Source organism: Salmo salar, chromosome ssa26, assembly GCF_905237065.1.
Source record: "Salmo salar chromosome ssa26, Ssal_v3.1, whole genome shotgun sequence".
Classification (NCBI taxonomy): Eukaryota; Metazoa; Chordata; class Actinopteri; order Salmoniformes; family Salmonidae; genus Salmo; species Salmo salar.
The window spans coordinates 37,937,855-37,962,500 of record NC_059467.1 but is presented as its reverse complement, the minus strand read 5'-3'; the positions used below and the strand labels follow the sequence as shown (position 1 = coordinate 37,962,500).

Sequence of the window (24,646 nt, the reverse complement as noted above, 5' to 3'; positions counted from 1 at the left end):
CCATCCCCACCGTCAAACATGGAGGTGGAAACATTATGCTTTGTGGGTGTTTTCCTGCTAAGGGGAGAGGACAACTTCACCGCATCAAAGGGACGATGGAGGCAACAAAGGAGGGGCTCAAGGCAACAAAGGAGTGGCTCAACAAGAAGCACATTAAGGTCCTGGAGTGGCCTAGCCAGTCTCTAGACCTTAATCCCATAGAAAATCTGTGGAGGGAGCTGCAGGTTCGAGTTGCCAAACGTCAGCCTCAAAACCTTAATGACTTGGAGAAGATCTGCAAAGAGGAGCGGGACAAAATCCCTCCTGAGATGTGTGCAAACCTGGTGGCCAACTACAAGAAACGTCTGACCTCTGATTGCCAACAAGGGTTTTGCCAAGTACTAAGTCATGTTTTGCAGAGGGGTCAAATACTTATTTCCCTCATTAAAATGCAAATCATTTTATAACATTTTTGACATGCGTTTTTCTGGATTTTTTTGTTGTTATTCTGTCTCTCACTGTTCAAATTAACCTACCATTAAAATTATAGACTGATCATTTCTTTGTAAGTGGGCAAAAGTACAAAATCAGCAGGGGATCAAATACTTTTTTTCTCCACTGTAAATAACACACACACACACACACACACACACACACACACACACACACACACACACACACACACTGAGGTAAATACACACACACACATAAATGAATATAAACATGTTGTTGTGCCACACCAGGAGCATATAACACATTAGATGGTTACAGTCACACCAAAACAATCTCTGTAACACGTCACACATTATGCAGCACATATCTGCACTAGGCTAGAAAAACTATGGACTCCACATGACAAGCGCTCTCATTTAGTGTGTGTGTGTGTGTGTGTCAATGTTTGTGCGTGCAAGGATATGTGCATGTACATGTGTGACAGATCCCTCTCGGATTTTGCGTGTATGTGTTCGCGTGCATGCGTGTATTTTCGAGACAGGTCTGTCTCTCTCCGTTCCACTCACCCCCTCCAGCCGAGGACTAGCTGCACTACACTCCACACAGCAGGCTTGCTGGATCAGCTCCCGGGCCCTGCTGCTCTCTCCTTCCCTGTACGCTGCCTGGATGTTCTCCAGGGTTGGAGACGGACCCAGAGAAGAGGCTCCACCGCTGCCCATCGCAGACGCCTTGGCTCCCATGTCCTCCACTGCCAAAGAACCTGGGGAGTGGAGGACAGAGGAAGAGAACAGAATAGAAGAGAACAGAAGAGATGGGAAGACAGAAAAGAGAGGAGAAGAGAAGGAACAGAGAAGAGAGAAGAAGACAGGAGAAGAGAAGAGAGGAGCAGACAGAAGAGAGGAGCAGACAGAGAAGAGAGGAGCAGACAGAGAAGAGAGGAGCAGACAGAGAAGAGAGGAGCAGACAGAGAAGAGAGGAGCAGACAGAGAAGAGAGGAGCAGACAGAGAAGAGAGGAGCAGACAGAGAAGAGAGGAGCAGACAGAGAAGAGAGGAGCAGACAGAAGAGAGGAGCAGACAGAGAAGAGAGGAGCAGACAGAGAAGAGAGGAGCAGACAGAGAAGAGAGGAGCAGACAGAGAAGAGAGGAGCAGACAGAGAAGAGAGGAGCAGACAGAGAAGAGAGGAGCAGACAGAGAAGAGAGGAGCAGACAGAGAAGAGAGGAGCAGACAGAGAAGAGAGGAGCAGACAGAGAAGAGAGGAGCAGACAGAGAAGAGAAGAGCAGACAGAGAAGAGAGGAGCAGACAGAAGAGAGGAGCAGACAGAGAAGAGAGGAGCAGACAGAGAAGAGAGGAGCAGACAGAAGAGAGGAGCAGACAGAGAAGAGAGGAGCAGACAGAAGAGAGGAGCAGACAGAGAAGAGAGGAGAAGCGGAACATACTTCCATTAGATCAGACCAGCTGCAGTCTAACACAGTAACAGAATATTGGGGGAGTAGGCGTGCGCAGAGCACCGGTGGCAAGTAGGAAATAGGTCACCCTGCTAAAGAATGCAGTCTCTCTCTCTCTCTCTCTCTCTCTCTCTCTCTCTCTCTCTCTCTCCAGGAGCAGGCTCTAAAGACTACGTGGTTACCAGAGGGTGCGAGACACAGGGAGGCAGGCAGGAGGTTCCATCAGGACTGAAAATATAGTCTACCTACTCTCTGGATACTGGACTAGTGTTGGAGCGAACACACACACACACACAATAAGAAGCTCTCATGTTCATTCCAAAACGTCAGTTTGCACTAATGAATAAACCCCAGGTTTATCAGCCTTTGGAAAGAGTGAACTGATATCTCAATATAGGTCAGTATCACTTGACTTCAGTGGTTTCAGTGTGGTAATAATGTCTGTCATCAACCAGAGCTTTACATCGGGTGGTAAATCCTACCTAGATGCTCAGAAGCCCTGATTGAACATCAATTGAGTGTGCTGGTAATCATACACACAGTGGGTCAGTTCATGGGGTGAACAATCCACATAGAAAAGCAATGGGCAATTCAAACATGTCCATTCATCCTCTGCACTGGAATTGAATCAATCCCAGCCCTGGTATCTAGAGACATCTCCAGTATATAGTGGACCTGAGTTAGTGACCGTAAAGGACTAGGCATGGATCGTGTTAATTAGGCACCATAAGAAAACAGACTGAAACAACTTGGACTTGTCCAATAAGAAACACTCATTGTGTGTCCTAATATACACAACCCTGGATTGGTTTGAATCCACTTACAACACAACAGAGAAGTACCCATAAATTCTGACGATGGCTCCTTATTCTACCACTGGGATGACACTTTTCCCCCATATACCTATTCCCCCTCTCTCTTCTCCCTTCTCCAGAACCAATATACCTATTCCCCCTCTCTCTTCTCCCTTCTCCAGAACCAATATACCTATTCCCCCTCTCTCTTCTCCCTTCTCCAGAACCAATCTACCTATTCCCCTCTCTCTTCTCCCTTCTCCAGAACCAATATACCTATTCCCCCTCTCTCTTCTCCCTTCTCCAGAACCAATATACCTATTCCCCCTCTCTCTTCTCCCTTCTCCAGAACCAATATACCTATTCCCCCTCTCTCTTCTCCCTTCTCCAGAACCAATATACCTATTCCCCCTCTCTCTTCTCCCTTCTCCAGAACCAATATACCTATTCCCCCTCTCTCTTCTCCCTTCTCCAGAACCAATATACCTATTCCCCCTCTCTCTTCTCCCTTCTCCAGAACCAATATACCTATTCCCCTCTCTCTTCTCCCTTCTCCAGAACCAATATACCTATTCCCCCTCTCTCTTCTCCCTTCTCCAGAACCAATATACCTATTCCCCTCTCTCTTCTCCCTTCTCCAGAACCAATATACCTATTCCCCCTCTCTCTTCTCCCTTCTCCAGAACCAATATACCTATTCCCCCTCTCTCTTCTCCCTTCTCCAGAACCAATATACCTATTCCCCCTCTCTCTTCTCCCTTCTCCAGAACCAATATACCTATTCCCCCTCTCTCTTCTCCCTTCTCCAGAACCAATATACCTATTCCCCCTCTCTCTTCTCCCTTCTCCAGAACCAATATACCTATTCCCCTCTCTCTTCTCCCTTCTCCAGAACCAATATACCTATTCCCCCTCTCTCTTCTCCCTTCTCCAGAACCAATATACCTATTCCCCCTCTCTCTTCTCCCTTCTCCAGAACCAATATACCTATTCCCCCTCTCTCTTCTCCAGAACCAATATACCTATTCCCCTTCTCCCTTCTCCAGAACCAATATACCTATTCCCCCTCTCTCTTCTCCCTTCTCCAGAACCAATATACCTATTCCCCTCTCTCTTCTCCCTTCTCCAGAACCAATATACCTATTCCCCCTCTCTCTTCTCCCTTCTCCAGAACCAATATACCTATTCCCCTCTCTCTTCTCCCTTCTCCAGAACCAATATACCTATTCCCCCTCTCTCTTCTCCCTTCTCCAGAACCAATATACCTATTCCCCCTCTCTCTTCTCCCTTCTCCAGAACCAATATACCTATTCCCCCTCTCTCTTCTCCCTTCTCCAGAACCAATATACCTATTCCCCCTCTCTCTTCTCCCTTCTCCAGAACCAATATACCTATTCCCCTCTCTCTTCTCCCTTCTCCAGAACCAATATACCTATTCCCCCTCTCTCTTCTCCCTTCTCCAGAACCAATATACCTATTCCCCCTCTCTCTTCTCCCTTCTCCAGAACCAATATACCTATTCCCCTCTCTCTTCTCCCTTCTCCAGAACCAATATACCTATTCCCCTCTCTCTTCTCCCTTCTCCAGAACCAATATACCTATTCCCCCTCTCTCTTCTCCCTTCTCCAGAACCAATATACCTATTCCCCTCTCTCTTCTCCCTTCTCCAGAACCAATATACCTATTCCCCCTCTCTCTTCTCCCTTCTCCAGAACCAATATACCTATTCCCCCTCTCTCTTCTCCCTTCTCCAGAACCAATATACCTATTCCCCCTCTCTCTTCTCCCTTCTCCAGAACCAATATACCTATTCCCCCTCTCTCTTCTCCCTTCTCCAGAACCAATATACCTATTCCCCCTCTCTCTTCTCCCTTCTCCAGAACCAATATACCTATTCCCCCTCTCTCTTCTCCCTTCTCCAGAACCAATATACCTATTCCCCCTCTCTCTTCTCCCTTCTCCAGAACCAATATACCTATTCCCCCTCTCTCTTCTCCCTTCTCCAGAACCAATATACCTATTCCCCCTCTCTCTTCTCCTTCTCCAGAACCAATATACCTATTCCCCCTCTCTCTTCTCCCTTCTCCAGAACCAATATACCTATTCCCCCTCTCTCTTCTCCCTTCTCCAGAACCAATATACCTATTCCCCTCTCTCTTCTCCCTTCTCCAGAACCAATATACCTATTCCCCTCTCTCTTCTCCCTTCTCCAGAACCAATATACCTATTCCCCCTCTCTCTTCTCCCTTCTCCAGAACCAATATACCTATTCCCCTCTCTCTTCTCCCTTCTCCAGAACCAATATACCTATTCCCCCTCTCTCTTCTCCCTTCTCCAGAACCAATATACCTATTCCCCTCTCTCTTCTCCCTTCTCCAGAACCAATATACCTATTCCCCCTCTCTCTTCTCCCTTCTCCAGAACCAATATACCTATTCCCCCTCTCTCTTCTCCCTTCTCCAGAACCAATATACCTATTCCCCCTCTCTCTTCTCCCTTCTCCAGAACCAATATACCTATTCCCCCTCTCTCTTCTCCCTTCTCCAGAACCAATATACCTATTCCCCCTCTCTCTTCTCCCTTCTCCAGAACCAATATACCTATTCCCCCTCTCTCTTCTCCTTCTCCAGAACCAATATACCTATTCCCCCTCTCTCTTCTCCCTTCTCCAGAACCAATATACCTATTCCCCCTCTCTCTTCTCCTTCTCCAGAACCAATATACCTATTCCCCCTCTCTCTTCTCCCTTCTCCAGAACCAATATACCTATTCCCCCTCTCTCTTCTCCCTTCTCCAGAACCAATATACCTATTCCCCCTCTCTCTTCTCCCTTCTCCAGAACCAATATACCTATTCCCCCTCTCTCTTCTCCCTTCTCCAGAACCAATATACCTATTCCCCCTCTCTCTTCTCCCTTCTCCAGAACCAATATACCTATTCCCCTCTCTCTTCTCCCTTCTCCAGAACCAATATACCTATTCCCCCTCTCTCTTCTCCCTTCTCCAGAACCAATATACCTATTCCCCCTCTCTCTTCTCCCTTCTCCAGAACCAATATACCTATTCCCCCTCTCTCTTCTCCCTTCTCCAGAACCAATATACCTATTCCCCCTCTCTCTTCTCCCTTCTCCAGAACCAATATACCTATTCCCCCTCTCTCTTCTCCCTTCTCCAGAACCAATATACCTATTCCCCCTCTCTCTTCTCCCTTCTCCAGAACCAATATACCTATTCCCCTCTCTCTTCTCCCTTCTCCAGAACCAATATACCTATTCCCCCTCTCTCTTCTCCCTTCTCCAGAACCAATATACCTATTCCCCTCTCTCTTCTCCTTCTCCAGAACCAATATACCTATTCCCCCTCTCTCTTCTCCCTTCTCCAGAACCAATATACCTATTCCCCCTCTCTCTTCTCCCTTCTCCAGAACCAATATACCTATTCCCCCTCTCTCTTCTCCCTTCTCCAGAACCAATATACCTATTCCCCCTCTCTCTTCTCCCTTCTCCAGAACCAATATACCTATTCCCCCCTCTCTCTTCTCCCTTCTCCAGAACCAATATACCTATTCCCCTCTCTCTTCTCCTTCTCCAGAACCAATATACCTATTCCCCCTCTCTCTTCTCCCTTCTCCAGAACCAATATACCTATTCCCCCTCTCTCTTCTCCCTTCTCCAGAACCAATATACCTATTCCCCCTCTCTCTTCTCCCTTCTCCAGAACCAATATACCTATTCCCCCTCTCTCTTCTCCCTTCTCCAGAACCAATATACCTATTCCCCCTCTCTCTTCTCCCTTCTCCAGAACCAATATACCTATTCCCCCTCTCTCTTCTCCCTTCTCCAGAACCAATATACCTATTCCCCTCTCTCTTCTCCCTTCTCCAGAACCAATATACCTATTCCCCCTCTCTCTTCTCCCTTCTCCAGAACCAATATACCTATTCCCCCTCTCTCTTCTCCCTTCTCCAGAACCAATATACCTATTCCCCCTCTCTCTTCTCCCTTCTCCAGAACCAATATACCTATTCCCCCTCTCTCTTCTCCCTTCTCCAGAACCAATATACCTATTCCCCCTCTCTCTTCTCCCTTCTCCAGAACCAATATACCTATTCCCCCTCTCTCTTCTCCCTTCTCCAGAACCAATATACCTATTCCCCCTCTCTCTTCTCCCTTCTCCAGAACCAATATACCTATTCCCCCTCTCTCTTCTCCCTTCTCCAGAACCAATATACCTATTCCCCCTCTCTCTTCTCCCTTCTCCAGAACCAATATACCTATTCCCCTCTCTCTTCTCCCTTCTCCAGAACCAATATACCTATTCCCCCTCTCTCTTCTCCCTTCTCCAGAACCAATATACCTATTCCCCTCTCTCTTCTCCCTTCTCCAGAACCAATATACCTATTCCCCCTCTCTCTTCTCCCTTCTCCAGAACCAATATACCTATTCCCCCTCTCTCTTCTCCCTTCTCCAGAACCAATATACCTATTCCCCCTCTCTCTTCTCCCTTCTCCAGAACCAATATACCTATTCCCCCTCTCTCTTCTCCTTCTCCAGAACCAATATACCTATTCCCCTCTCTCTTCTCCCTTCTCCAGAACCAATATACCTATTCCCCCTCTCTCTTCTCCCTTCTCCAGAACCAATATACCTATTCCCCCTCTCTCTTCTCCTTCTCCAGAACCAATATACCTATTCCCCCTCTCTCTTCTCCTTCTCCAGAACCAATATACCTATTCCCCCTCTCTCTTCTCCCTTCTCCAGAACCAATATACCTATTCCCCCTCTCTCTTCTCCCTTCTCCAGAACCAATATACCTATTCCCCCTCTCTCTTCTCCTTCTCCAGAACCAATATACCTATTCCCCCTCTCTCTTCTCCCTTCTCCAGAACCAATATACCTATTCCCCTCTCTCTTCTCCCTTCTCCAGAACCAATATACCTATTCCCCCTCTCTCTTCTCCCTTCTCCAGAACCAATATACCTATTCCCCCTCTCTCTTCTCCCTTCTCCAGAACCAATATACCTATTCCCCCTCTCTCTTCTCCCTTCTCCAGAACCAATATACCTATTCCCCCTCTCTCTTCTCCCTTCTCCAGAACCAATATACCTATTCCCCCTCTCTCTTCTCCCTTCTCCAGAACCAATATACCTATTCCCCCTCTCTCTTCTCCCTTCTCCAGAACCAATATACCTATTCCCCCTCTCTCTTCTCCCTTCTCCAGAACCAATATACCTATTCCCCTCTCTCTTCTCCTTCTCCAGAACCAATATACCTATTCCCCCTCTCTCTTCTCCCTTCTCCAGAACCAATATACCTATTCCCCCTCTCTCTTCTCCCTTCTCCAGAACCAATATACCTATTCCCCCTCTCTCTTCTCCCTTCTCCAGAACCAATATACCTATTCCCCCTCTCTCTTCTCCCTTCTCCAGAACCAATATACCTATTCCCCCTCTCTCTTCTCCTTCTCCAGAACCAATATACCTATTCCCCTCTCTCTTCTCCTTCTCCAGAACCAATATACCTATTCCCCCTCTCTCTTCTCCTTCTCCAGAACCAATATACCTATTCCCCCTCTCTCTTCTCCCTTCTCCAGAACCAATATACCTATTCCCCCTCTCTCTTCTCCCTTCTCCAGAACCAATATACCTATTCCCCCTCTCTCTTCTCCTTCTCCAGAACCAATATACCTATTCCCCCTCTCTCTTCTCCTTCTCCAGAACCAATATACCTATTCCCCTCTCTCTTCTCCCTTCTCCAGAACCAATATACCTATTCCCCCTCTCTCTTCTCCTTCTCCAGAACCAATATACCTATTCCCCCTCTCTCTTCTCCCTTCTCCAGAACCAATATACCTATTCCCCCTCTCTCTTCTCCCTTCTCCAGAACCAATATACCTATTCCCCCTCTCTCTTCTCCCTTCTCCAGAACCAATATACCTATTCCCCCTCTCTCTTCTCCCTTCTCCAGAACCAATATACCTATTCCCCCTCTCTCTTCTCCCTTCTCCAGAACCAATATACCTATTCCCCTCTCTCTTCTCCTTCTCCAGAACCAATATACCTATTCCCCTCTCTCTTCTCCTTCTCCAGAACCAATATACCTATTCCCCCTCTCTCTTCTCCCTTCTCCAGAACCAATATACCTATTCCCCCTCTCTCTTCTCCCTTCTCCAGAACCAATATACCTATTCCCCTCTCTCTTCTCCCTTCTCCAGAACCAATATACCTATTCCCCCTCTCTCTTCTCCCTTCTCCAGAACCAATATACCTATTCCCCCTCTCTCTTCTCCTTCTCCAGAACCAATATACCTATTCCCCTCTCTCTTCTCCCTTCTCCAGAACCAATATACCTATTCCCCCTCTCTCTTCTCCCTTCTCCAGAACCAATATACCTATTCCCCTCTCTCTTCTCCCTTCTCCAGAACCAATATACCTATTCCCCCTCTCTCTTCTCCTTCTCCAGAACCAATATACCTATTCCCCTCTCTCTTCTCCCTTCTCCAGAACCAATATACCTATTCCCCTCTCTCTTCTCCTTCTCCAGAACCAATATACCTATTCCCCCTCTCTCTTCTCCCTTCTCCAGAACCAATATACCTATTCCCCTCTCTCTTCTCCCTTCTCCAGAACCAATATACCTATTCCCCCTCTCTCTTCTCCCTTCTCCAGAACCAATATACCTATTCCCCCTCTCTCTTCTCCTTCTCCAGAACCAATATGCCTATTCCCCTCTCTCTTCTCCTTCTCCAGAACCAATATACCTATTCCCCCTCTCTCTTCTCCCTTCTCCAGAACCAATGTGCCTATTCCCCTCTCTTCTCCTTCTCCAGAACCAATATACCTATTCCCCTCTCTCTTCTCCTTCTCCAGAACCAATATACCTATTCCCCCTCTCTCTTCTCCTTCTCCAGAACCAATATACCTATTCCCCTCTCTCTTCTCCTTCTCCAGAACCAATATACCTATTCCCCTCTCTCTTCTCCTTCTCCAGAACCAATATACCTATTCCCCTCTCTCTTCTCCCTTCTCCAGGAACCAATATACCTATTCCCCCTCTCTCTTCTCCTTCTCCAGAACCAATATACCTATTCCCCTCTCTCTTCTCCTTCTCCAGAACCAATATACCTATTCCCCCTCTCTCTTCTCCCTTCTCCAGAACCAATATACCTATTCCCCCTCTCTCTTCTCCCTTCTCCAGAACCAATATACCTATTCCCCTCTCTCTTCTCCCTTCTCCAGAACCAATATACCTATTCCCCCTCTCTCTTCTCCCTTCTCCAGAACCAATATACCTATTCCCCCTCTCTCTTCTCCCTTCTCCAGAACCAATATACCTATTCCCCCTCTCTCTTCTCCTTCTCCCAGAACCAATATACCTATTCCCCCTCTCTCTTCTCCTTCTCCAGAACCAATATACCTATTCCCCTCTCTCTTCTCCCTTCTCCAGAACCAATATACCTATTCCCCCTCTCTCTTCTCCCTTCTCCAGAACCAATATACCTATTCCCCTCTCTCTTCTCCTTCTCCAGAACCAATATGCCTATTCCCCCTCTCTCTTCTCCCTTCTCCGGAACCAATATACCTATTCCCCTCTCTCTTCTCCTTCTCCAGAACCAATATACCTATTCCCCTCTCTCTTCTCCCTTCTCCAGAACCAATATACCTATTCCCCTCTCTCTTCTCCCTTCTCCAGAACCAATATACCTATTCCCCTCTCTCTTCTCCCTTCTCCAGAACCAATATACCTATTCCCCTCTCTCTTCTCCTTCTCCAGAACCAATATACCTATTCCCCTCTCTCTTCTCCCTTCTCCAGAACCAATATACCTATTCCCCCTCTCTCTTCTCCTTCTCCAGAACCAATATACCTATTCCCCTCTCTCTTCTCCCTTCTCCAGAACCAATATACCTATTCCCCCTCTCTCTTCTCCCTTCTCCAGAACCAATATACCTATTCCCCCTCTCTCTTCTCCCTTCTCCAGAACCAATATACCTATTCCCCTCTCTCTTCTCCCTTCTCCAGAACCAATATACCTATTCCCCTCTCTCTTCTCCTTCTCCAGAACCAATATGCCTATTCCCCTCTCTCTTCTCCCTTCTCCAGAACCAATATACCTATTCCCCTCTCTCTTCTCCCTTCTCCAGAACCAATATACCTATTCCCCCTCTCTCTTCTCCCTTCTCCAGAACCAATATACCTATTCCCCCTCTCTCTTCTCCTTCTCCAGAACCAATATACCTATTCCCCTCTCTCTTCTCCCTTCTCCAGAACCAATATACCTATTCCCCCTCTCTCTTCTCCCTTCTCCAGAACCAATATACCTATTCCCCTCTCTCTTCTCCTTCTCCCAGAACCAATATACCTATTCCCCTCTCTCTTCTCCTTCTCCAGAACCAATATACCTATTCCCCCTCTCTCTTCTCCCTTCTCCAGAACCAATATACCTATTCCCCTCTCTCTTCTCCCTTCTCCAGAACCAATATACCTATTCCCCTCTCTCTTCTCCCTTCTCCAGAACCAATATACCTATTCCCCTCTCTCTTCTCCCTTCTCCGGAACCAATATACCTATTCCCCTCTCTCTTCTCCTTCTCCAGAACCAATATACCTATTCCCCCTCTCTCTTCTCCTTCTCCAGAACCAATATACCTATTCCCCTCTCTCTTCTCCTTCTCCAGAACCAATATACCTATTCCCCCTCTCTCTTCTCCTTCTCCAGAACCAATATACCTATTCCCCTCTCTCTTCTCCTTCTCCAGAACCAATATACCTATTCCCCCTCTCTCTTCTCCCTTCTCCAGAACCAATATACCTATTCCCCCTCTCTCTTCTCCTTCTCCCAGAACCAATATACCTATTCCCCCTCTCTCTTCTCCCTTCTCCAGAACCAATATACCTATTCCCCCTCTCTCTTCTCCTTCTCCAGAACCAATATACCTATTCCCCTCTCTCTTCTCCTTCTCCAGAACCAATATACCTATTCCCCCTCTCTCTTCTCCCTTCTCCAGAACCAATATACCTATTCCCCTCTCTCTTCTCCCTTCTCCAGAACCAATATACCTATTCCCCCTCTCTTCTCTCCTTCTCCCAGAACCAATATACCTATTCCCCCTCTCTCTTCTCCTTCTCCAGAACCAATATACCTATTCCCCCTCTCTCTTCTCCTTCTCCAGAACCAATATACCTATTCCCCCTCTCTCTTCTCCCTTCTCCAGAACCAATATACCTATTCCCCCTCTCTCTTCTCCTTCTCCAGAACCAATATACCTATTCCCTCTCTCTCTTCTCCTTCTCCAGAACCAATATACCTATTCCCCTCTCTCTTCTCCTTCTCCAGAACCAATATACCTATTCCCCCTCTCTCTTCTCCTTCTCCAGAACCAATATACCTATTCCCCCTCTCTCTTCTCCCTTCTCCAGAACCAATATACCTATTCCCCCTCTCTCTTCTCCCTTCTCCAGAACCAATATACCTATTCCCCTCTCTCTTCTCCCTTCTCCAGAACCAATATACCTATTCCCCCTCTCTCTTCTCCCTTCTCCAGAACCAATATGCTATTCCCCCTCTCTCTTCTCCTTCTCCAGAACCAATATACCTATTCCCCTCTCTCTTCTCCTTCCCCAGAACCAATATACCTATTCCCCTCTCTCTTCTCCTTCTCCAGAACCAATATACCTATTCCCCCTCTCTCTTCTCCCTTCTCCAGAACCAATATACCTATTCCCCTCTCTCTTCTCCCTTCTCCAGAACCAATATACCTATTCCCCCTCTCTCTTCTCCTTCTCCAGAACCAATATACCTATTCCCCCTCTCTCTTCTCCTTCTCCAGAACCAATATACCTATTCCCCTCTCTCTTCTCCCTTCTCCAGAACCAATATACCTATTCCCCTCTCTCTTCTCCTTCTCCAGAACCAATATACCTATTCCCCTCTCTCTTCTCCCTTCTCCAGAACCAATATACCTATTCCCCCCTCTCTCTTCTCCCTTCTCCAGAACCAATATACCTATTCCCCTCTCTCTTCTCCCTTCTCCAGAACCAATATACCTATTCCCCTCTCTCTTCTCCTTCTCCCAGAACCAATATACCTATTCCCCCTCTCTCTTCTCCCTTCTCCCAGAACCAATATACCTATTCCCCTCTCTCTTCTCCCTTCTCCAGAACCAATATACCTATTCCCCCTCTCTCTTCTCCCTTCTCCAGAACCAATATACCTATTCCCCTCTCTCTTCTCCCTTCTCCAGAACCAATATACCTATTCCCCCTCTCTCTTCTCCCTTCTCCAGAACCAATATACCTATTCCCCCTCTCTCTTCTCCTTCTCCAGAACCAATATACCTATTCCCCCTCTCTCTTCTCCCTTCTCCAGAACCAATATACCTATTCCCCTCTCTCTTCTCCTTCTCCAGAACCAATATACCTATTCCCCTCTCTCTTCTCCCTTCTCCAGAACCAATATACCTATTCCCCCTCTCTCTTCTCCCTTCTCCAGAACCAATATACCTATTCCCCCTCTCTCTTCTCCCTTCTCCAGAACCAATATACCTATTCCCCTCTCTCTTCTCCTTCTCCAGAACCAATATGCCTATTCCCCCTCTCTCTTCTCCCTTCTCCAGAACCAATATACCTATTCCCCCTCTCTCTTCTCCCTTCTCCAGAACCAATATACCTATTCCCCCTCTCTCTTCTCCCTTCTCCAGAACCAATATACCTATTCCCCTCTCTCTTCTCCTTCTCCAGAACCAATATACCTATTCCCCCTCTCTCTTCTCCCTTCTCCAGAACCAATATGCCTATTCCCCTCTCTCTTCTCCTTCTCCAGAACCAATATACCTATTCCCCTCTCTCTTCTCCCTTCTCCAGAACCAATATACCTATTCCCCCTCTCTCTTCTCCCTTCTCCAGAACCAATATACCTATTCCCCTCTCTCTTCTCCTTCTCCAGAACCAATATACCTATTCCCCCTCTCTCTTCTCCCTTCTCCAGAACCAATATACCTATTCCCCCTCTCTCTTCTCCCTTCTCCAGAACCAATATACCTATTCCCCTCTCTCTTCTCCTTCTCCAGAACCAATATACCTATTCCCCCTCTCTCTTCTCCCTTCTCCAGAACCAATATACCTATTCCCCCTCTCTCTTCTCCCTTCTCCCAGAACCAATATACCTATTCCCTCTCTCTTCTCCTTCTCCAGAACCAATATACCTATTCCCCCTCTCTCTTCTCCCTTCTCCAGAACCAATATGCCTATTCCCCTCTCTCTTCTCCCTTCTCCAGAACCAATATACCTATTCCCCCTCTCTCTTCTCCCTTCTCCCGGAACCAATATACCTATTCCCCTCTCTCTTCTCCCTTCTCCAGAACCAATATACCTATTCCCCTCTCTCTTCTCCTTCTCCAGAACCAATATGCCTATTCCCCCTCTCTCTTCTCCCTTCTCCAGAACCAATATACCTATTCCCCTCTCTCTTCTCCCTTCTCCGGAACCAATATACCTATTCCCCCTCTCTCTTCTCCCTTCTCCAGAACCAATATACCTATTCCCCCTCTCTCTTCTCCCTTCTCCAGAACCAATATACCTATTCCCCTCTCTCTTCTCCTTCTCCCAGAACCAATATACCTATTCCCCTCTCTCTTCTCCTTCTCCAGAACCAATATACCTATTCCCCTCTCTCTTCTCCCTTCTCCAGAACCAATATACCTATTCCCCTCTCTCTTCTCCTTCTCCAGAACCAATATACCTATTCCCCCTCTCTCTTCTCCTTCTCCAGAACCAATATACCTATTCCCCCTCTCTCTTCTCCCTTCTCCAGAACCAATATACCTATTCCCCCTCTCTCTTCTCCCTTCTCCAGAACCAATATACCTGTTCCCCTCTCTCTTCTCCCTTCTCCAGAACCAATATACCTATTCCCCCTCTCTCTTCTCCTTCTCCAGAACCAATATACCTATTCCCCTCTCTCTTCTCCTTCTCCAGAACCAATATACCTATTCCCCTCTCTCTTCTCCTTCTCCAGAACCAATATACCTATTCCCCCTCTCTCTTCTCCTTCTCCAGAACCAATATACCTATTCCCCCTCTCTCTTCTCCCTTCTCCAGAACCAATATACCTATTCCCCCTCTCTCTTCTCCTTCTCCAGAACCAATATACCTATTCCCCTCTCTCTTCTCCCTTCTCCAGAACCAATATGCCTATTCCCCCTCTCTCTTCTCCTTCTCCAGAACCAATATACCTATTCCCCCTCTCTCTTCTCCCTTCTCCAGAACCAATATACCTATTCCCCTCTCTCTTCTCCTTCTCCCAGAACCAATATACCTATTCCCCTCTCTCTTCTCCCTTCTCCAGAACCAATATGCCTATTCCCCTCTCTCTTCTCCTTCTCCAGAACCAATATACCTATTCCCCTCTCTCTTCTCCCTTCTCCAGAACCAATATACCTATTCCCCCCTCTCTCTTCTCCCTTCTCCAGAACCAATATACCTATTCCCCCTCTCTCTTCTCCCTTCTCCAGAACCAATATACCTATTCCCCCTCTCTCTTCTCCTTCTCCAGAACCAATATGCCTATTCCCCCTCTCTCTTCTCCCTTCTCCAGAACCAATATACCTATTCCCCCTCTCTCTTCTCCCTTCTCCAGAACCAATATACCTATTCCCCTCTCTCTTCTCCTTCTCCAGAACCAATATACCTATTCCCCTCTCTCTTCTCCCTTCTCCAGAACCAATATACCTATTCCCCTCTCTCTTCTCCTTCTCCAGAACCAATATACCTATTCCCCTCTCTCTTCTCCCTTCTCCAGAACCAATATACCTATTCCCCTCTCTCTTCTCCCTTCTCCAGAACCAATATACCTATTCCCCTCTCTCTTCTCCCTTCTCCAGAACCAATATGCCTATTCCCCTCTCTCTTCTCCTTCTCCAGAACCAATATACCTATTCCCCTCTCTCTTCTCCTTCTCCAGAACCAATATACCTATTCCCCCCTCTCTCTTCTCCCTTCTCCAGAACCAATATACCTATTCCCCTCTCTCTTCTCCTTCTCCGGAACCAATATACCTATTCCCCCTCTCTCTTCTCCCTTCTCCAGAACCAATATACCTATTCCCCCTCTCTCTTCTCCCTTCTCCCAGAACCAATATACCTATTCCCCTCTCTCTTCTCCCTTCTCCAGAACCAATATACCTATTCCCCTCTCTCTTCTCCCTTCTCCAGAACCAATATACCTATTCCCCTCTCTCTTCTCCTTCTCCAGAACCAATATACCTATTCCCCTCTCTCTTCTCCTTCTCCAGAACCAATATACCTGTTCCCCCTCTCTCTTCTCCCTTCTCCAGAACCAATATACCTATTCCCCCCTCTCTTCTCCTTCTCCGGAACCAATATACCTATTCCCCTCTCTCTTCTCCTTCTCCCAGAACCAATATACCTATTCCCCCCTCTCTTCTCCCTTCTCCAGAACCAATATACCTATTCCCCTCTCTCTTCTCCTTCTCCAGAACCAATATACCTATTCCCCCTCTCTCTTCTCCTTCTCCAGAACCAATATACCTATTCCCCTCTCTCTTCTCCTTCTCCAGAACCAATATACCTATTCCCCCTCTCTCTTCTCCTTCTCCAGAACCAATATACCTATTCCCCCTCTCTCTTCTCCTTCTCCAGAACCAATATACCTATTCCCCTCTCTCTTCTCCCTTCTCCAGAACCAATATACCTATTCCCCCTCTCTCTTCTCCCTTCTCCAGAACCAATATACCTATTCCCCCTCTCTCTTCTCCCTTCTCCAGAACCAATATACCTATTCCCCCTCTCTCTTCTCCCTTCTCCAGAACCAATATACCTATTCCCCTCTCTCTTCTCCCTTCTCCAGAACCAATATACCTATTCCCCCTCTCTCTTCTCCTTCTCCAGAACCAATATGCCTATTCCCCTCTCTCTTCTCCCTTCTCCAGAACCAATATACCTATTCCCCCTCTCTCTTCTCCCTTCTCCAGAACCAATATGCCTATTCCCCTCTCTCTTCTCCCTTCTCCAGAACCAATATGCCTATTCCCCTCTCTCTTCTCCCTTCTCCAGAACCAATATGCCTATTCCCCCTCTCTCTTCTCCTTCTCCAGAACCAATATGCCTATTCCCCCTCTCTCTTCTCCCTTCTCCAGAACCAATATACCTATTCCCCTCTCTCTTCTCCTTCTCCAGAACCAATATACCTATTCCCCTCTCTCTTCTCCTTCTCCAGAACCAATATACCTATTCCCCCTCTCTCTTCTCCCTTCTCCAGAACCAATATGCCTATTCCCCTCTCTCTTCTCCCTTCTCCAGAACCAATATACCTATTCCCCCTCTCTCTTCTCCCTTCTCCAGAACCAATATACCTATTCCCCTCTCTCTTCTCCCTTCTCCGGAACCAGTATACCTATTCCCCTCTCTCTTCTCCCTTCTCCAGAACCAATATACCTATTCCCCTCTCTCTTCTCCCTTCTCCAGAACCAATATACCTATTCCCCTCTCTCTTCTCCTTCTCCAGAACCAATATACCTATTCCCCTCTCTCTTCTCCTTCTCCAGAACCAATATGCCTATTCCCCTCTCTCTTCTCCCTTCTCCGGAACCAATATACCTATTCCCCTCTCTCTTCTCCTTCTCCAGAACCAATATACCTATTCCCCTCTCTCTTCTCCTTCTCCAGAACCAATATACCTATTCCCCTCTCTCTTCTCCCTTCTCCAGAACCAATATACCTATTCCCCCTCTCTCTTCTCCTTCTCCAGAACCAATATACCTATTCCCCTCTCTCTTCTCCCTTCTCCAGAACCAATATACCTATTCCCCTCTCTCTTCTCCTTCTCCAGAACCAATATACCTATTCCCCCTCTCTCTTCTCCTTCTCCAGAACCAATATGCCTATTCCCCCTCTCTCTTCTCCCTTCTCCAGAACCAATATACCTATTCCCCCTCTCTCTTCTCCCTTCTCCAGAACCAATATACCTATTCCCCTCTCTCTTCTCCTTCTCCAGAACCAATATACCTATTCCCCTCTCTCTTCTCCTTCTCCAGAACCAATATACCTATTCCCCTCTCTCTTCTCCCTTCTCCCAGAACCAATATACCTATTCCCCTCTCTCTTCTCCCTTCTCCCAGAACCAATATACCTATTCCCCCTCTCTCTTCTCCTTCTCCAGAACCAATATACCTATTCCCCTCTCTCTTCTCCTTCTCCAGAACCAATATACCTATTCCCCCTCTCTCTTCTCCTTCTCCAGAACCAATATACCTATTCCCCCTCTCTCTTCTCCCTTCTCCAGAACCAATATACCTATTCCCCTCTCTCTTCTCCCTTCTCCAGAACCAATATGCCTATTCCCCCTCTCTCTTCTCCTTCTCCAGAACCAATATACCTATTCCCCTCTCTCTTCTCCCTTCTCCAGAACCAGTATACCTATTCCCCCTCTCTCTTCTCCCTTCTCCAGAACCAATATACCTATTCCCCCTCTCTCTTCTCCCTTCTCCAGAACCAATATACCTATTCCCCTCTCTCTTCTCCTTCTCCAGAACCAATATACCTATTCCCCTCTCTCTTCTCCCTTCTCCAGAACCAATATACCTATTCCCCTCTCTCTTCTCCCTTCTCCAGAACCAATATACCTATTCCCCCTCTCTCTTCTCCCTTCTCCAGAACCAATATACCTATTCCCCCTCTCTCTTCTCCCTTCTCCAGAACCAATATACCTATTCCCCCTCTCTCTTCTCCCTTCTCCAGAACCAATATACCTATTCCCCTCTCTCTTCTCCCTTCTCCAGAACCAATATACCTATTCCCCCTCTCTCTTCTCCCTTCTCCAGAACCAATATACCTATTCCCCTCTCTCTTCTCCTTCTCCAGAACCAATATACCTATTCCCCCTCTCTCTTCTCCCTTCTCCAGAACCAATATGCCTATTCCCCTCTCTCTTCTCCTTCTCCAGAACCAATATACCTATTCCCCTCTCTCTTCTCCTTCTCCAGAACCAATATACCTATTCCCCTCTCTCTTCTCCTTCTCCAGAACCAATATACCTATTCCCCTCTCTCTTCTCCTTCTCCAGAACCAATATACCTATTCCCCCTCTCTCTTCTCCTTCTCCAGAACCAATATACCTATTCCCCTCTCTCTTCTCCTTCTCCAGAACCAATATGCCTATTCCCCCTCTCTCTTCTCCCTTCTCCAGAACCAATATACCTATTCCCCCTCTCTCTTCTCCCTTCTCCAGAACCAATATACCTATTCCCCTCTCTCTTCTCCCTTCTCCAGAACCAATATGCCTATTCCCCCTCTCTCTCTTCTCCCTTCTCCAGAACCAATATACCTATTCCCCTCTCTCTTCTCCTTCTCCAGAACCAATATACCTATTCCCCCTCTCTCTTCTCCCTTCTCCAGAACCAATATACCTATTCCCCCTCTCTCTTCTCCTTCTCCAGAACCAATATGCCTATTCCCCTCTCTCTTCTCCCTTCTCCAGAACCAATATACCTATTCCCCTCTCTCTTCTCCCTTCTCCAGAACCAATATACCTATTCCCCCTCTCTCTTCTCCTTCTCCAGAACCAGTATGCCTATTCCCCCTCTCTCTTCTCCTTCTCCAGAACCAATATACCTATTCCCCTCTCTCTTCTCCTTCTCCAGAACCAATATACCTATTCCCCTCTCTCTTCTCCTTCTCCAGAACCAATATGCCTATTCCCCTCTCTCTTCTCCTTCTCCAGAACCAATATACCTATTCCCCTCTCTCTTCTCCCTTCTCCCAGAACCAATATACCTATTCCCCCTCTCTCTTCTCCCTTCTCCAGAACCAATATACCTATTCCCCCTCTCTCTTCTCCTTCTCCAGAACCAATATACCTATTCCCCTCTCTCTTCTCCCTTCTCCAGAACCAATATGCCTATTCCCCCTCTCTCTTCTCCTTCTCCGGAACCAATATGCCTATTCCCCTCTCTCTTCTCCTTCTCCAGAACCAATATACCTATTCCCCTCTCTCTTCTCCCTTCTCCAGAACCAATATACCTATTCCCCTCTCTCTTCTCCTTCTCCAGAACCAATATGCCTATTCCCCTCTCTCTTCTCCTTCTCCAGAACCAATATACCTATTCCCCTCTCTCTTCTCCTTCTCCAGAACCAATATACCTATTCCCTCTCTCTTCTCCCTTCTCCAGAACCAGTATACCTGTTCCCCTCTCTCTTCTCCTTCTCCGGAACCAATATGCCTATTCCCCTCTCTCTTCTCTCTTCTCCAGAACCAATATACCTATTCCCCCTCTCTCTTCTCCTTCTCCAGAACCAATATACCTATTCCCCTCTCTCTTCTCCTTCTCCAGAACCAATATACCTATTCCCCTCTCTCTTCTCCCTTCTCCAGAACCAATATACCTATTCCCCCTCTCTCTTCTCCTTCTCCAGAACCAATATACCTATTCCCCTCTCTCTTCTCCCTTCTCCAGAACCAATATACCTATTCCCCCTCTCTCTTCTCCCTTCTCCAGAACCAATATGCCTATTCCCCTCTCTCTTCTCCCTTCTCCAGAACCAATATACCTATTCCCCTCTCTCTTCTCCCTTCTCCAGAACCAATATACCTATTCCCCTCTCTCTTCTCCTTCTCCGGAACCAATATGCCTGTTCCCCTCTCTCTTCTCCTTCTCCAGAACCAATATACCTATTCCCCTCTCTCTTCTCCTTCTCCAGAACCAATATACCTATTCCCCTCTCTTCTTCTCCTTCTCCAGAACCAATATACCTATTCCCCCTCTCTCTTCTCCCTTCTCCAGAACCAATATACCTATTCCCCCTCTCTCTTCTCCCTTCTCCAGAACCAATATACCTATTCCCCTCTCTCTTCTCCCTTCTCCAGAACCAATATACCTATTCCCCCTCTCTCTTCTCCTTCTCCAGAACCAATATACCTATTCCCCTCTCTCTTCTCCCTTCTCCAGAACCAATATGCCTATTCCCCTCTCTCTTCTCCCTTCTCCAGAACCAATATACCTATTCCCCCTCTCTCTTCTCCTTCTCCAGAACCAATATGCCTGTTCCCCTTCTCTTCTCCCTTCTCCAGAACCAATATACCTATTCCCCTCTCTCTTCTCCTTCTCCAGAACCAATATGCCTATTCCCCTCTCTCTTCTCCTTCTCCAGAACCAATATACCTGTTCCCCCTCTCTCTTCTCCTTCTCCAGAACCAATATACCTATTCCCCTCTCTCTTCTCCTTCTCCAGAACCAATATACCTATTCCCCTCTCTCTTCTCCTTCTCCCAGAACCAATATACCTATTCCCCCTCTCTCTTCTCCCTTCTCCAGAACCAATATACCTATTCCCCTCTCTCTTCTCCTTCTCCAGAACCAATATGCCTATTCCCTCTCTCTTCTCCCTTCTCCAGAACCAATATACCTATTCCCCCTCTCTCTTCTCCCTTCTCCAGAACCAATATGCCTATTCCCCTCTCTCTTCTCCTTCTCCAGAACCAATATACCTATTCCCCTCTCTCTTCTCCTTCTCCAGAACCAATATACCTATTCCCCCTCTCTCTTCTCCCTTCTCCAGAACCAATATACCTATTCCCCTCTCTCTTCTCCCTTCTCCAGAACCAATATGCCTATTCCCCTCTCTCTTCTCCTTCTCCAGAACCAATATACCTATTCCCCCTCTCTCTTCTCCTTCTCCAGAACCAATATGCCTATTCCCCTCTCTCTTCTCCTTCTCCAGAACCAATATGCCTGTTCCCCTCTCTCTTCTCCCTTCTCCCAGAACCAATATACCTATTCCCCCTCTCTCTTCTCCTTCTCCAGGACCAATATACCTATTCCCCCTCTCTCTTCTCCCTTCTCCAGAACCAATATACCTATTCCCCTCTCTCTTCTCCTTCTCCAGAACCAATATACCTATTCCCCTCTCTCTTCTCCCTTCTCCAGAACCAATATACCTATTCCCCTCTCTCTTCTCCCTTCTCCAGAACCAATATGCCTATTCCCCTCTCTCTTCTCCTTCTCCAGAACCAGTATACCTATTCCCTCTCTCTCTCTCTTCTCCTTCTCCAGAACCAATATGCCTATTCCCCTCTCTCTTCTCCTTCTCCAGAACCAATATGCCTGTTCCCCTCTCTCTTCTCCTTCTCCAGAACCAATATACCTATTCCCCTCTCTCTTCTCCCTTCTCCAGAACCAATATACCTATTCCCCTCTCTCTTCTCCTTCTCCAGAACCAATATGCCTATTCCCCTCTCTCTTCTCCTTCTCCAGAACCAATATACCTATTCCCCTCTCTCTTCTCCCTTCTCCAGAACCAATATGCCTATTCCCCTCTCTCTTCTCCTTCTCCAGAACCAATATGCCTATTCCCCTCTCTCTTCTCCTTCTCCAGAACCAATATACCTATTCCCCTCTCTCTTCTCCTTCTCCAGAACCAATATACCTATTCCCCTCTCTCTTCTCCCTTCTCCAGAACCAATATACCTATTCCCCCTCTCTCTTCTCCCTTCTCCAGAACCAATATACCTATTCCCCTCTCTCTTCTCCCTTCTCCAGAACCAATATACCTATTCCCCTCTCTCTTCTCCCTTCTCCGGAACCAATATACCTATTCCCCTCTCTCTTCTCCTTCTCCAGGACCAATATACCTATTCCCCTCTCTCTTCTCCTTCTCCAGAACCAATATGCCTATTCCCCTCTCTCTTCTCCTTCTCCAGAACCAATATGCCTATTCCCCTCTCTCTTCTCCTTCTCCAGAACCAATATACCTATTCCCCTCTCTCTTCTCCTTCTCCAGAACCAATATACCTATTCCCCCTCTCTCTTCTCCCTTCTCCAGAACCAATATGCCTATTCCCCTCTCTCTTCTCCCTTCTCCAGAACCAATATACCTATTCCCCTCTCTCTTCTCCCTTCTCCAGAACCAATATACCTATTCCCCTCTCTCTTCTCCTTCTCCAGAACCAATATGCCTGTTCCCCCTCTCTCTTCTCCCTTCTCCGGAACCAGTATACCTATTCCCCTCTCTCTTCTCCTTCTCCAGAACCAGTATACCTATTCCCCTCTCTCTTCTCCTTCTCCAGAACCAATATACCTGTTCCCCTCTCTCTTCTCCTTCTCCAGAACCAATATGCCTATTCCCCTCTCTCTTCTCCTTCTCCCAGAACCAATATACCTATTCCCCTCTCTCTTCTCCCTTCTCCAGAACCAATATACCTATTCCCCTCTCTCTTCTCCTTCTCCAGAACCAGTATGCCTATTCCCCCTCTCTCTTCTCCTTCTCCAGAACCAATATGCCTATTCCCCTCTCTCTTCTCCCTTCTCCAGAACCAATATGCCTATTCCCCCTCTCTCTTCTCCTTCTCCGGAACCAATATACCTATTCCCCTCTCTCTTCTCCTTCTCCAGAACCAATATACCTATTCCCCCTCTCTCTTCTCCTTCTCCAGAACCAATATACCTATTCCCCTCTCTCTTCTCCTTCTCCGGAACCAATATACCTATTCCCCTCTCTCTTCTCCTTCTCCAGAACCAATATGCCTATTCCCCCTCTCTCTTCTCCTTCTCCAGAACCAATATGCCTATTCCCCTCTCTCTTCTCCTTCTCCAGAACCAATATACCTGTTCCCCTCTCTCTTCTCCTTCTCCAGAACCAATATACCTATTCCCCTCTCTCTTCTCCCTTCTCCGGAACCAATATGCCTATTCCCCCTCTCTCTTCTCCTTCTCCAGAACCAATATACCTATTCCCCTCTCTCTTCTCCCTTCTCCAGAACCAATATACCTATTCCCCCTCTCTCTTCTCCTTCTCCAGAACCAATATGCCTATTCCCCTCTCTCTTCTCCCTTCTCCAGAACCAATATACCTATTCCCCTCTCTCTTCTCCTTCTCCAGAACCAATATGCCTATTCCCCTCTCTCTTCTCCTTCTCCAGAACCAATATGCCTATTCCCCTCTCTCTTCTCCTTCTCCAGAACCAATATACCTATTCCCCTCTCTCTTCTCCTTCTCCAGAACCAATATGCCTATTCCCCTCTCTCTTCTCCCTTCTCCAGAACCAATATACCTATTCCCCCTCTCTCTTCTCCCTTCTCCAGAACCAATATACCTATTCCCCTCTCTCTTCTCCTTCTCCAGAACCAATATACCTATTCCCCTCTCTCTTCTCCTTCTCCAGAACCAATATACCTATTCCCCTCTCTCTTCTCCCTTCTCCAGAACCAATATGCCTATTCCCCTCTCTCTTCTCCTTCTCCAGAACCAATATACCTATTCCCCCTCTCTCTTCTCCTTCTCCAGAACCAATATACCTATTCCCCTCTCTCTTCTCCTTCTCCAGAACCAATATACCTATTCCCCTCTCTCTTCTCCCTTCTCCAGAACCAATATACCTATTCCCCTCTCTCTTCTCCTTCTCCCAGAACCAATATACCTATTCCCCTCTCTCTTCTCCTTCTCCAGAACCAATATGCCTATTCCCCTCTCTCTTCTCCCTTCTCCCAGAACCAATATACCTATTCCCCTCTCTCTTCTCCTTCTCCAGAACCAATATACCTATTCCCCTCTCTCTTCTCCCTTCTCCAGAACCAATATACCTATTCCCCTCTCTCTTCTCCCTTCTCCAGAACCAATATACCTATTCCCCCTCTCTCTTCTCCTTCTCCAGAACCAGTATACCTATTCCCCTCTCTCTTCTCCCTTCTCCAGAACCAATATGCCTGTTCCCCTCTCTCTTCTCCTTCTCCAGAACCAATATACCTATTCCCCTCTCTCTTCTCCCTTCTCCAGAACCAATATGCCTATTCCCCTCTCTCTTCTCCTTCTCCAGAACCAATATACCTATTCCCCTCTCTCTTCTCCTTCTCCAGAACCAATATACCTATTCCCCTCTCTCTTCTCCCTTCTCCAGAACCAATATGCCTATTCCCCTCTCTCTTCTCCTTCTCCAGAACCAATATACCTATTCCCCTCTCTCTTC

General features: G+C 47.0%; 1 protein-coding gene across 1 annotated transcript in view; it reads right to left on the bottom strand.

Moving 5' to 3' along the window:
* The window catches only part of LOC106591281 (leucine-rich repeat serine/threonine-protein kinase 1), a 186,730-nt gene that overhangs the window by 132,866 nt on the left and 29,218 nt on the right, over window positions 1-24,646 (bottom strand). The window contains exon 3 of the mRNA XM_045707980.1: window positions 999-1,192. Coding sequence (XP_045563936.1) covers window positions 999-1,192 — 194 coding nt within the window. The remainder of the gene's footprint in view (window positions 1-998; window positions 1,193-24,646) is intronic.